General features: G+C 18.0%; 2 protein-coding genes across 2 annotated transcripts, besides 3 other annotated features; both read left to right on the top strand.

Annotated features, from left to right (window-relative positions):
• Positions 1–737: 737 nt before the first annotated feature.
• PGAL8A_00321100 (fam-i protein) lies at positions 738–2,028 on the top strand (the record flags this gene model as incomplete). The annotated part of the gene is made up of 2 exons (XM_028672234.1): positions 738–1,013; positions 1,138–2,028. The coding sequence occupies 2 exons, from the start codon at positions 738–740 to the stop codon at positions 2,026–2,028; spliced, it is 1,167 nt and encodes a 388-aa protein (XP_028528806.1).
• Positions 2,029–2,859: 831 nt separating this feature from the next.
• Positions 2,860–3,284: a repeat region.
• Positions 3,285–3,480: 196 nt separating this feature from the next.
• Positions 3,481–4,109: a repeat region.
• Positions 4,110–11,136: 7,027 nt separating this feature from the next.
• Positions 11,137–13,915, top strand: PGAL8A_00321000 (surface-associated interspersed protein (SURFIN); the record flags this gene model as incomplete). Its single annotated transcript, XM_028672232.1, has 3 exons — positions 11,137–11,216; positions 11,291–12,142; positions 12,229–13,915. The coding sequence occupies 3 exons, from the start codon at positions 11,137–11,139 to the stop codon at positions 13,913–13,915; spliced, it is 2,619 nt and encodes an 872-aa protein (XP_028528805.1).
• Positions 13,916–14,608: 693 nt separating this feature from the next.
• Positions 14,609–14,735: part of a repeat region that runs on past the window's edge.

Below are 14,735 nucleotides of genomic sequence, written 5' to 3'. Positions count from 1 at the left end.
TTAAATTAACTTAATATTTTTTATTGAATTAGTAACAATTGTCGTAATAAATTCTACGAAGATAAAGTTCCATGGTTTTAATAAATATTTTTAAAAAAAAAAAGAATAAGTAAAAAAATATATAAAAATAATAAAAAAGTTTTGAAAGCTCTATATAATTGTATCTAAATATAAACTATTCTAAAAAATTTTTAAGTAAAAACAGAATATAACATTTTTTTTTGCATTTCTAAATAATTCTTTATATTATTCTTTTTTAATTTAAAAAAAAAAAATTAAATAAAAAAATGAAATGAAATATTTATTTTGTAAGTATATAAAATCAACTAAAAATTTATTATTTTTTGATTATTTAAACAATATTTCTATTATTAAAAACATAATAAAAAATATATAATAAATAAGAGGTTATAGTATATAATTAATAATTTTAGGATTTAGGATGTAGGATTTAGAATTTAGAATTTAAAATTTTTATGTTGTAGTTATAGATTTAGCTTTTAATAGATATTTCTCCATTAAAATTAAAAAAAAAAAATTTCAAAACTAATTTTTTTTTTAAACATCATATTGTTATAAGTATTTATTTGTTATTTTTTAAATTATATTTTCATATTTTTTGTTTTTAACTTATATTATCCTTACTGAAAAAAGGGGAATTATTTTAAAAATCATTAAAAAAAATATTAGAAATAATTCCTCAGTAATTTTTTTTTACATTTTTAGAGATACAAAAAATGGATCTTAAACTTAGTGATGCTACGAGTATTGATTCTAATGATAATCTAAATGGGGGAAATTCAACTGTAGAATTCGCTCATAGGGAAATTGAAGGTGCAACTGTTTCAATTCCAGAAAATCCATTATATGATGATTTAGATTTACGTGATGCCATTCAAAATCCATCTGAAGATATCAATTTGGATTCAACTTCATCAACGAATCTTCATCATAAAAACTTGTTAAGTATTTTTCATTTAGTTATGATTATTATTTCTTTCCTTCGTTTTGCGGTAAAATAAAGTTTATAATTAAAAATATATGCATATTTTTTCATTTTTTTTATGTATTCATTTAATTACAAACATTATATATATTATAAAAACAAAATTTTAAATCATTTGTAATAATTTATAGAGAACTTACTCTCCTAAATTGAGAGCTAAGCATAAAGAGAGGGTTAGGTTGCAGAATAAATGGGATAATAGGGATAAAAAGATGAAAGGTGATTGGAAAAAGATGGAGGAAAAATGGAATGAAAGGAAACAAAAAGAAAATAGAGAAAAGGAAGAGTTAAATAAAAAAAAAGAGGAAAGGGAAAAAAAGACGAATAATGAGATGGAACAATTTAATAGGAAATGGGATGGAGAAAATTATTCTGAAGAGAAATCCTGGAAATTTTTGAATTATTCGTGCATAAATGGAAAATGTATTAAGTCTTTGAATGAACCAAGTACAAGCCAGACATGTAATAAAATTGTTAAAAGAAAGAAAAAAAATAAGGTACTTTTGGATATTATAGAAGAAAAATTGAAAGGAATATCCTTCAAAAAACCAATATCAGAACATGAACTTATAAAAAAGATTACAGAAGAAGAAAAAAAGAGAAGAGAAACGCTCTTTCGTCAAGTGGTTGAATTAAATGAGAAATGGAAAAAATATGAAGAATATTGTCAAATTAGGAGGGAATGGGAAAGAAATGAAAGAAAAAAATTAGAAGAAAAAAGAAGAAAAAGAAAGGGAAAACACGAAAATGAAATGTTAAAAGAAAAAGTAGAGTGGGAAAAGAGTATGAGAGAAGAAAAAGAAAAGTGGGAAAAGATCATGAAAGAAGAAAATGAAAAATGGGAAAAAAACATGAGAAAAGAAAAAGAGAAATGGCAAAATAGAATGATGGAAAAAAATGAAGAGTGGAAAAAAGATGAAAATAAGAAAATTAAAAAAGAAGAAAGTGAGTTGAATTCAAAGTGGAGATATGAGCATTATAAGATAAAAGAAAAAGAAGGTAAAAAAATAAGAAAAATATAAATACATATATAAATATTAATAGGAAAAAGCATTTATATAAGGTAATTATAAATTTTTTTTTTTGAAAATGTAGTATCTTATTTACTTTTAAATGTTTACAGAAGAAGCTCGTTAAACTAAATTTTATATAATTTAACATTTTTATTTTATTTAACTTTTTATTCTCTACTTTTTTTATTTAATATTAAATAAATATTGTAGACACAATCTTTTCATATTTATATATTTCTGCTTTTTTTAAAGATGAGGAAAAACATAACCCAAAATGAAATATTCCTTAGTTTTCTTTCTAAAATTTGTCATGTATTTTACATGTATGTATTTTATTTTTTATAAATTAATCTTATGTATAGATGAAATGAAAAATTTACTTGTAGATAATTTTCAAAATATTTGCTTTTTGTTAACCTATTACGAAGATGTCTCTATTATAATTTAAATGAAACTTTATTTCATTCTTATCAATTTTTATATCAGAAAGATAATTTATTATCCATTTGCATATTTTATAACTTACGTATCTGTTAAATATATAAAAAATATAATATTTTATTATATAAATACCATAAAATCTATTAAAATAACCAAAAAAAAAAAAAGAAATAAAATAATATAGTTTTTCAAAAAAGAGGATATATAATATATATATTACTTGAATTTTAACTTCATATTTTAAAAGAAACATTAAAATAAGAAAAAAAAAAAATTTTAAACATAATGCGTTATATAATATTTTTCTTATTGTAATTTTATTTTTAAATTCCATTTATATTTATAAAAATTATTACATTTATTTTTAAAAGCATCATTTAATTGTTTAATTTTTATATTTCATGAACTGATTTATTAACTGGGTGTTCGGCTAGTTTACTAGAATACTGAACAAACAAATTAATAGAGAGCATATAGAGTTGCCTCTACGATTTTGGTGTATTTATATATACTTTTATATGCTTTGAACGAGTGATTCTTAATTATGTGATATACTTCGTTCAGCATTCTTTGATTTCAATAGACATTTATTTACCTTAATAAAAATCCTTATTTTTATTAAAAATTTAAATCCTTATTGAATATTCACTAATAATTAAATGTATATTCCTTTTTTTTTGCTATGAGTTATGTTCAGCAATTTAAATATATTTCTGTTGAATTAACAAACATAAACAATTAGTAAAAATGCAAATTAATTATATGAATATTAATTACGTGAAAATTTTATTGTTATATGTATAAAATTTTCTCTCACAAATTAAAAATATAAATATTATGCAAATTAAACTCTTTTATATGTAAATGTTTTTATCTGTTTAAGGTCTCATTTTTATTGGTACTAAATCCTACTCCCTATTTTTATTTTACCAATTTTCTCTCTCCTAAATTAAATCATTTAAAAAAAATAAATATATTTTATTTTTAGGTATCTAAATTTATTAAAAGAAAAATATAAAAAAATTCAATAACATTTTTTTTTTTTTTTTATTTTTTTTCCGCGTGTGCATAAATAATTTATTAACTGTGTGTTCGGGGACTTTACTGTAGTACTGAACAAACCAATTAATAAAGAGCATGTAGAGATGTGTCTACGATTTTTGTATATTTATATATATTTTTATTTGCTTTGAACGAGTGATCTTTAATTATAATCTACTTGGTTCAGCATTCTTTTATTTCAAGAAGTATTTATTTACTTTGATAAAAATCCTTATTTTTATTAAAAATTTAAATACTTACTGAATATTGACTAATAATTAAATGTAACTTAATTATTTCTTTGTTGTGAGTTATATTCAGCAATTTACATATATTCCTGTTGAATTAGCAAACATAAGCAATTATTAATAATGCAAATTAATTATATGAATATTAATTACGTGAAAATTGTATTGTCATATGTATAAAATTTTCTTTTACAAAATTCATCATAAAAATATTTTATTTAATTCCTCTATTCGCCAAAAAAAAAAAAAAAATCTTTTTTTTTTTTTTTTTTTATTTAAAATTTAGTAACAAATATTTTAAAAAATTGATTTGTTTTAATCAATTTTTTTCCTGACTATTTTTACATTTTTTTTATCAAATTTTTTTTTCCTGACAGACTTTGTACTTTTTAAAAAGTACAAACAAAAAAAAAAATCATCAATATTTTTTATTTTTGTGTGTGTATGCATGATCAACTTCGTATACTTCATTTAACTAGTCCTTTTATTTTCCAAAAAGGTTAATAAAGCCTTTTATTAACCACCCTTTTAATAATCTTCTGAAAGTTATTTATATTTTTATTTTGTTGTATTATTTTAGAAAGCTTTTCATTACTAACACAAGTATTAATACCAAAAATAAAAGAGATACATGTGTCTAGAGAATGTTAATAAAATTATAAATTACATTCTAGGAAATAATCAAAAAGGAAATATGTTTTTATATATAAATTAGGAATCTTATTATGTAGGTGTTCTTCTGCAAATATTAATTTGATAATTAAAAAAAAAAAAAGCTATTACATTATTTATTTTACATTTATAATGACTATCTTTTTCTAAAAATAAAAAAAAAATATATTGAAAAAATTTTTGTAATTCACTGAACAATGAACCTTTTCGTTTTCATTTTATATGATTAATAAAATCTAATTTTTTCCATTTAAGATAAAAATAATAAATCATTGGAATTTTAGAAAAATTAACAAAAATTTTAATTTTAATTATTTCAGTTGTTTACAAAGTATAACAAAAGAAATATTATTGCATGTTAGATTATATATTTGAATAATAAAAGAAAAGGTATATAAATAAAAGGAATATCTTATATTTATATTCATTTTTATATACAATAAGATTTTTAAATGATTAATTGAAAATAGTATTAAAAAAAAGACAAAAAATAAATACAAAAAAATAAATAAAAGATAAAATATTTAGCAGAAGTAATTTGTATAAAAATGAGTTTATCCTTAATATATGAAATATTAGGGGAAAAGAAAAGAAATATTTTTCCTTTTCTTTATTTTACTTATATAATCAATATGGTATGCTTACTTAGGAAGATTTATTTTTTTTTTTTATATATAAATATTTAAAAAAATAATCGCGTAGAAAAAAAATATTATTTCGAATATTTCCTAGTAGTTTGATTCATAAAAGTCATTATTGACCCTTTTAAGAACAAAAGTTAAAAGCTATATGAAAAATACATAATTAGCCATGCAAGAATTAGATAAAAAAGAAAAAAAAATTAGTTAATTTTTTTTATTTCTTTTTATAAGTTATGAATATAAAAAAATATATATATTTTTTTTTTAGAAAAAAAAATTTAAAGAGTGGAGATCTTTGAAAAATAGCTGTTGGCAAAAGCATTTTTTTTAAGAATTAATTTTATTTGATATTTTTTAAGGAAAAGATTACAAAAAATAATAGGATTTTTGTGCTTATTAAATTTACATAAGTTTATGTTTTAATAATTACCCATGTTTGGTAATTGAAAAGAAGTGTACTCGAATTGCTAAATGTTATTCGTAGTAATATAAATAAAACAAAAAATGCTTAGACAATAAGAAAATTATAAAAATAAATTATATTTTTATCATTCTTTTAAATATATTGTTTTTGAAAAATATTCTATTAAAATTCAAATATATATATATATATATAAATGTTTTCTGAAAATATTGAAAAATCGACTGATAAAAGATATTATTAACCTATTATGAAACAATAAATAATAAATTATATGGTAAATAATATATTATCTAATAACGTTAATTTTTTAAGGAAATAGCTAACTTTAATAAAAAAATAGAATTCTTTTTTCTTTGTATGTAAATTGTTTTGTTGATTATATTTTTGAAATTTTATTTTAAAAAAAAAATATTTTTTTATATTATTTTTGAAAAAAGAATTAATTTTAGTGAATCATATTTATGTTGTAATCACAAAAAATTAGAATTAAAAGCTAAAAGAAAAAAAAGGATTTTGTTTTTGTTTTTATTTACTCTTTATGTGTTTTTTTTAATATTGTTAGTAAATCTAATAAAATATATTATTTTATTTAAAAAAATTATTTCATATGGAATAGAAGATTTTTATAAAAGAAGTATTAGTTTTAATGAAAACGATAAAAAGTTTATTTATTAAATTAATTAAATTTATCTAACAGTGAAAATTTTGTTACATGAATTATATGTATAAAATTTGTCTACGGCAAAAACATGATTGTATAATATTAAAATAGAGACTACTTTATATGCACTTTATCAATTTGTTTGTTTATTCCTTTACCAAATTTAATGAACGACAAAATAATAAATTAACAATAGAAATATAAATTTTTTTTTAAGAAAATATAAAATGAAATAATTAAAAAAATTACTAGTTTATTAAATGAAATGTTAAATACTGCAACAATGAATTAAGAGGTTTAATTTACTTATAGTTTAACACAACCATGCTTGTTTTAATATACAATGTCAACATAATATAAAATATACATTTTAGGCAATATAATAACCTAACATCTTTAACAAAAACATTAACATCATATATTTTTCTTATGATATATCCCTATAATTCGTATATATTGAATTTTTTAACTATAGCAATTTTCTTTTCTTTACAAAAAATACAAAAAAAATATTGATTTTTTTTCAATTTAAAGGGAAGTTTTTAAGTTTAATTATTTCCCGTGCTTTTAATAAGAATAAAAAGAAAATTAATATTTATGAGAAAAAATATATTTTTTATTTTTTTTATAACTATAAACTTGGATAGTTGCTATGATATAATTTATTAAATATCCATTTAATAAACTTTTATATTTATTAAAAATATAAATTAATAAAAAGCATATATAATAATCTTTAATAATTTTAACGATAATAAAAATACTTTTTATAAAAAATTTATAATTTGTTATAATTACATTACATAAAATGAGATAAATAGATTTTATTATATGACTTAACATTCCCATAATAAGATACTTTAACATAATATTTTAATTATTATTAATACAACAATTATTTTATAAGACACTTAAATTATTTAATAAATAATATACTTGTATATATTAAATCTTAAGCATTTAATATAGAAAGAAGTTCTATTTAGTAAAATAATCTTTTTATAATAATAAATAATATTATGTAAAAATCATTTAAAATTTTTATTTATAAGAATTTTTATTTACTAAACTAAAAAAGGAAATATATGCATAAAATAAATAACATTAAAACTAAGAATATTAAAGAAAAACATTTTTTTTTATAAACACAGTTGTCTATTCATTATTTTTATTCTTTTTAAACTAGATATTTAAAGGATTCCCTTTAATATCAAACGTGCACAAATAATTTTTTAATTTATCTATATTTTAATATTATTTACAAAATGCTAATAATATATTATTTTAGCTACGTATATTCAAGACAATTCTAGAATCTCTCAAAATTTACTTTACTTTTTATAATAAATTTGCATGCAAATAAAAAGATTAATAAATAATTTTAATCAAAAAAATGAAAGTAAAATTGCATATTCATATTTTATTTGAAAAAACAAAAGAAAAAGGAATCAAAGAAAAAAAAAAAAAATTGATGTTAATACAAAAATGGGAAAAAAGGAAGATATAACTTAAAGTTTTATAATATATAATTATTAAAACTGACATAAAAATATAAGACAATAATTTTATTTTTACTAATATAATAATTAATACAGTATAATATATTATATATATATATGAATACACTATAATATCTTTCATTTAAATTAAACAGGGAATAATAAAAGAATTTTAATATGAAGTTTTTTTGTCATAAAATTGAATATTATTACTTTTTTAATGCCAATATTTACAAATGGTAATATAATTAAAATAAAAAAATAGTTATAAATTAATTTTTTTAAAATTATATAACAAATAATTAAAAATAGTATAAAAAAAATGCTGTATATATATATTATGTTTTATTATTTGTATTATCATCGATTTTTGCACAGTATTTAACAAACAAACTAATAAAAAGAATGTAGAAAGATTTCTGCCAGTTTTATTTATTATATAAATATTTTTAGAGTAAATATGTATGTTTCATATATTTACATTATTAGACATGAAATAGATATCTTATTTTATATAAAATTTATTATTCTTTATATAAAAAATTTTTAATGTAATATTTTTATTTTTCATAAGGAATTAGTTATTAAATAGGAAGTATTTATGTAATTTAATAAAAATTTTCATTATGTTTATAAAAGCTTAATCTTCATTATAAAAACCTTTGGATATATATAAAATAATTTTTATTTCTACAAATTATTTTTTCATAAAAATATTTTAGTATTTTATATCAAATCAATATTCAAGTAGAGAAAATTAACGTTTAACAATAACTTAATACTTAGTATATAAATATCTCAAAAAAAAATTTATATAAAACATATTAATAAAAAGAAATTTTAATAATATTGAATTTCTTTTTTTTTATAAGGTAATTTTTTAACTAAATATTGCCTTATTCTTGTGAACACCGTGCGTTAATAAAAATTTTTTACTTACATTTATTTTATTAATAATTATATTTGAAAAGTTAATAATATTCTATATAATCTCCTATATGAATAAACGAATCATAAAATTTTATAAATACAATGTAATAGTTTCATTGTAGTTACAATCTTTAATAATTTTTTGTTAAATATTACTGCATATTTATAGTTAGGACTATTATTTTAAAAAAAAAAGTCTCAAATATAGTTATGCAAATAGATAAATAAAAAATATAATATATATATATATACATATATATATATATTTTTAAGTAGGAATTTTATTTTTATTAAAAAAATACTTGAGGCGGTAAACTAATGCAAAAAAAAAAAAAGAGACTAAATGTGCACATAATATATACATGTTTAAAGTAATTTTAATATAGGTTATTTTATAGAATGTATAATAAAGTAATGAAAGAAAAGCAACCATAGTTTTCTAGGTGAATTTTTTTTTAAATTAAATGTTTGAAATATTAAATTTATATATAGTGAATTGCTATTTTTTGAATTAAAAAGAACATTTACATAGTAAAATTATGTTTTTAGTTTATTCAAAGTTATTTATATATGTGCTTTAAAATGACATTAATATTAATTTTTTAGAAGAAAAAAAGTAAAATAAAAAAATAATATTATTTAATTAAAAATTTTTAATAAAAAAAAATAATGAAATACAAAATATAAAATAATAAAAAACATTTTAAAAATGTTTCGTCGAAATTTTGATCTTTGTGAAATTTAAATAAAAAATATTGCGCATGTTTATTAATTTTTTAATCATATTTACCTTTGTAAACTATTTGAAACAAAAATCTTTATTTAGTAAAATTACAATTTTTTTAATAAATATATTATTTTTAAATAAAAATCTTAAAATAATTTTTACCACATTGTATTACAAATAAAGATAAGTTAGTACATTTTGAAATTTTTTTATAAATAAACCCAAAAAGGGAAAAATTTTTCTAATAAAGAATTGTATATGAACAAATTTCCACTATTAAAAAAATTTTTTTTTCTAATTTGATTACGTAAATAAAATTTTTAATTTTTTATTTTATTTTATTATTGATAATGAACATAAATGTGCAATCAAATTAATGCATATGATATACTCTTATATAGATATCTGATCAAATTTTTTTTCTATTAGATTTTTTTAAAAAATTTTACAAAATATGTTTGTCATATATTAAAACATAAATTGAAATTTCCTTTTTAATATATTTAACGTTTTATTTTACTTATCATATTTTTTTTTTCTACTACTTTATCCTTTATTCTTATAGGAAAAAATTAACTATTTTAAATTTTAAAATTCCCAAAAACAAATTTTCCAGTAAAATTTTTTTTTATGAATATAGTATAATATTAAATAAGTTTTTACTATTTTAATATTATCAATATTCAATTTTTTAAGAAACGTTCATTCTAAAAACTTTTTTTTATTTTTCATTGTATTATTTATAAAATCATTTTTATAGTATTTTTAAAATTTCATCTTTCTTTATCCTAATTTTCATTATACATTCTAGTAATTAAAATTATTTTATTATTTTTATAATCCCTTCATTTATATATATGTGTTTTTTTTTTTGTATAATTTGTTAGTATTTTTAAAAAAATTTAAATTATTTTTCATTGAATGGTATATAAAAAAGAAGAATTGCATTAATAAAGAAAAACAATAATTTTCTTTAATTTTTATTGTATATATTAAATCAGTTGATAATTTTATATTAAATTAATTTTTTACCATATTATTTTATGCTTTAAGTATCATATATTGCATGCATGTATTATTCTATCAAATGCCATAAGCATGAATTTTTTTAGAAAATACAAATTAGCTTGTTTTTCCTTCTGTTTCATATAAAATTAGATAGAATCTAGATATTCATCAAGAATTATGAAAAAATCTATTAATTTAATTATAAATCTTAAGAATGGTATAAAATGAAGTATGTAATTACATAAATATATACTTTTAAAATTCTAGAAGTTACTAAAAAGATTTTTTCAAAGATGATGTTGTAATAAAATATTCAAAAAGGTAATTGTTAATATATTTTTCATATTATATTATTTATTTTTTTTATATTATTGATTAATTTATATACAATATACTTATTCATTAAGTTAAATATATTTTTTTATTTTATATAGATGGTTAATTCTTTAGATTAATGTAAAAAATTACAGTATAAAAAATAGAAATATAAATCCATAATATTATATATTTTTATATGAATTTAAATATATATAATATAGTTTTATTTCGTATAAAGAAAAATTGATAACAAATATATATGAAATGAAATATATAAAAAATTAAGGAAAACATAGTATTGATATCTTTTTAATATTTTTTTAGTTAAAAAAGCATAAGATAAAAATATAACGAATTAAGATAAAAATAATCATGATTAGCATAAAAAAGAAATAATGTACACTATTTAAATATATATAAATTTATACATATTTCTACGTTTAATTTTTGTCGAACATAAATATATAAAATTCACAAAAAATGACACATACTATCTTTTTTTTTCTTATGTTGTTATTTTTTATCTTAATTAGAATAAGTACTTCTCAAGAATTCAAAGATGATAATGAATACTCCAAATCAAAATGGTATTTCTTTTTTTGTAAGTTTTAATTTAAAATTTTTAGTTAAAGATTCAATATATATATATATTTATTTTTAGGAATACTACAAGTAATGTTAATAAATTATCATCTTTGGAAAATTCAGAGGAAGACGAAATTGATATTGAAGAATTGTTATTTTATTTAGATGATAAACCTAATTCTTCAAAAAGTTCATCCAATATTTTGCAAGTTACCTCTATAGATTCATTATCTTCAAATTGTAATTCAAATGGCATAAAGTCCAATTTAGAAAAAGAATTTATTAATTTAGAAAGTTCATCCACTTGTTCAAAAAATTTACCTTCTTATTCACAAAATATGATCTCAAATATAGAAGATATAAATTCAGATTCAGAAAAGGAATTCATCTATTTACAAAATGTACCAACAAATTTACAAGATTTACCTTCTAATTCACAAAATGTTATCCCATATTTAGAAGATATAAACTTTGATTTAGAAAAGGAATTCATCAATTTACAAAATGCACCAACTAATTTACAAGATTTACATTATAATTTACAAAATATGATCCCATATTTAGAAGATATAAACTTTGATTTAGAAACGGAATTCGTCAATATACAAAATGAACCAACTAATTCACAAGATTTACCTTCTAATTCTCAAGATATAATCTCACATTTAGAAGATATAAATTATGATTTAAATAATGAGTTGCCTAATTTTCATGATTTAATTGCTAATTCACAAGATATTTCTTATAATTTACAAAGAGATACTCAGAATATGCATAGTTTAACGCACAATTTAAAATATTTTACTCCTCAGTTGCAAAACATAGGCAAAAATTTGTCATATATATCGCATGAGTTAAATATATTGTCTAATGAATCAGAAAAATTATCTTCCTTACGAGATGACAGCTTTGACATGCTAGAAGAATCGTATACATATTTTTTAAGAATTTCTGTACATAAATTTTATTTTAAACTAACTACATTTATTTAAAAATTTAATTTTTTGTTTTTAGAGATGGTTTTGATTCTGATTCCGATTCTCATTACAGTTTACATTTGGAAAATGAATCTTCCTCTGACTCTAGTTCTGATTTGGATCCTGATTATTGTGTTAAACAAAATAAAAATACATGTAAAAGAAAATTTAGAGGAAAAACAAAACATCCAAGAAAAAAGAAAAAAGTATGTAGAAAAAGTAAGGCAAAAAGTCTCCGTGATAAAAATAAACGGAATGATTCAGATAATAGTAAAGATTATGTAGAAGATGAAGACATATTCCAAAGTATGAGAAAGTTTTTTAAAGTACTTGCCAAATACGTTTTTAAAATGGAATTAAACCAAATGTCCGAATACGTAATTCCAGCTTTTAGGGATATATTTAATGTATTAGGTAAAAATTACAATGAATCAATAAATTTGTTTAACTCTTATACTTCTTCATTGGAAGAACTTATAGAATGTGAACTAAAAAATGTGAATGATAGAGTATTAATGAAAATTAAGACTCAATGTAATGCTATTATTAATAATAAACATAACGATCCAAAGAATGCTGTTGCGATTTCTCAATCAATTTATAGTAAAATTAAGTGGTCTTTTTCTAAAAGAAATGAAATACGTGATGCCTTAAACACATGTATAAGCAATTTTAATAATTTAAAAAAAAAAATTATATCTGAAAATAAAATAATTAATAAGTTACCAAAAATAACGTATGATTTCACATATAATCATTTAACTTGTTTTAAATCTATATATACATCAGATCATTGTTATAATTATAATCAAATATTAGATTCTATGGAAGATTTTATTAATTACATTGAAATATCAATTAAAAAAGGTATAATGCCAGATGATTATGTTAAGATATCTTATATAAGAAAAGGAATAATTTCAGTTACGAACAATTTAAGAAACACTCAAAAAATTTTAAAAGTAAGCTTAAATCATTTGAAGAATTTGGATTTATCACCAAAAGATCATGAAACAAAAATAAAAATTATTTTTCATTTTGTTAATGAAGTAAATAAAAATAATAGTAAAAAATTAGAAAAAATGATGAAAAATCATGGTCAATTAGAAATCATATATGCTATATACGATATTTTATTAAAAGAAGCAAAATATATTTTGGAATCTCGTGATAGAGTCTCTCGAGTTTTTAACATAAATGTTAGTGATTTAAATTTAAATAAAACAAGATTAAATAAATTATTAAAAAATAGGGATATGAAATTAAGATTATATAATCTATATAAAAATATTATTCGACTAGTAAAGTATGAATCACTTAATTATCAATTGAGTTTAATTAAATATTTATATATATCATTGAAAAAATTGCTCTTAACAAGAAATAAGAAGCTTAGAATAAAAAAAGCATTTATGACATCTAATAAGCAGAGACAAATGAATTCAGAACTAAAAAATATAAAAAAACTATTTAGAGAGGTTAAATTAAATGTGAAATGCAGAGGTATATATTCAATGCTAAAGGAAATTATATTAGAATATAGTAAATTATGGAAATCTCTAGAAGAAAATATTGATAGAAATTTATCAATTCTTGAAACAATTAATAGTGTAATTAATGATGATTTATCAAAAACCAATAGAAAAAAAGGAAATGAAGTTTCTAATGAAGGTATATTATTTCTGTTATATTATGTCAAGGAAGCAATGTTTAAATATTCTTAGAATAACTGCAATAAAATTATATTTACAAATATCAAAAATTCATTAAGTTATTATCATCCTTATACTAAATGAATTTAATAAAATAGGAATTTTATAATACATAGAAGATTTTCCTTAATTTTGACAAAATTTTTTTACTTATTTGTTACAGAATCTGTAGCTTACTTTTTTTTGACATTTAAAGACTTACAGACAACAATGAGTATAAGTGCAACTAAAATATTTCTATATTTTTAATACTTAAAATTTTTCAAAAATTTTTATATTATACTTTAATTTTTTTGTTTATTTATATCTCTAATTCTTTAATAATTAACTTTTTACAATTTATGTTGATTTGATTTTATACTATATTTATAATAATATATTTTTTTGTAAAAACATATATATATATATATATATATATATATATATATATATATATATATTGTCGTAACGTAATATTTAGAATAGTAAAAACGTAGGAAAATAATATTCTAATTTGTTAATATATTTCTTTATTTAATTATTTTTTAACTATAATATTTCATATTTTATATACATAGAATTTTATAATGTTTATTTTAAAGAATAGTACACTTAGATATATAAACAAAAAAGTATTTGCTTTATTAAAGAGGCATATATATATTTTATAAGTCATTTGATACATAATTTTAGTTTTCCTTATTTATTCATTATTTCTTCTGTAATTGGTTAATAATAGGCTTCATTAACCTTTTTGGCTATAAAAGGGCTAGCTATGTGGAGAATACGTAGTTAGTTGTGCTAACTAAAAAAAAAATTATTGGAATTTTTTTTTGAGATATGTTTCTTTTGA

This window comes from Plasmodium gallinaceum (assembly GCF_900005855.1).
Source record: "Plasmodium gallinaceum strain 8A genome assembly, contig: PGAL8A_v1_88, whole genome shotgun sequence".
NCBI lineage: Eukaryota > Apicomplexa > Aconoidasida > Haemosporida > Plasmodiidae > Plasmodium > Plasmodium gallinaceum.
This window is presented reverse-complemented; position numbering and strand designations above follow the sequence as displayed.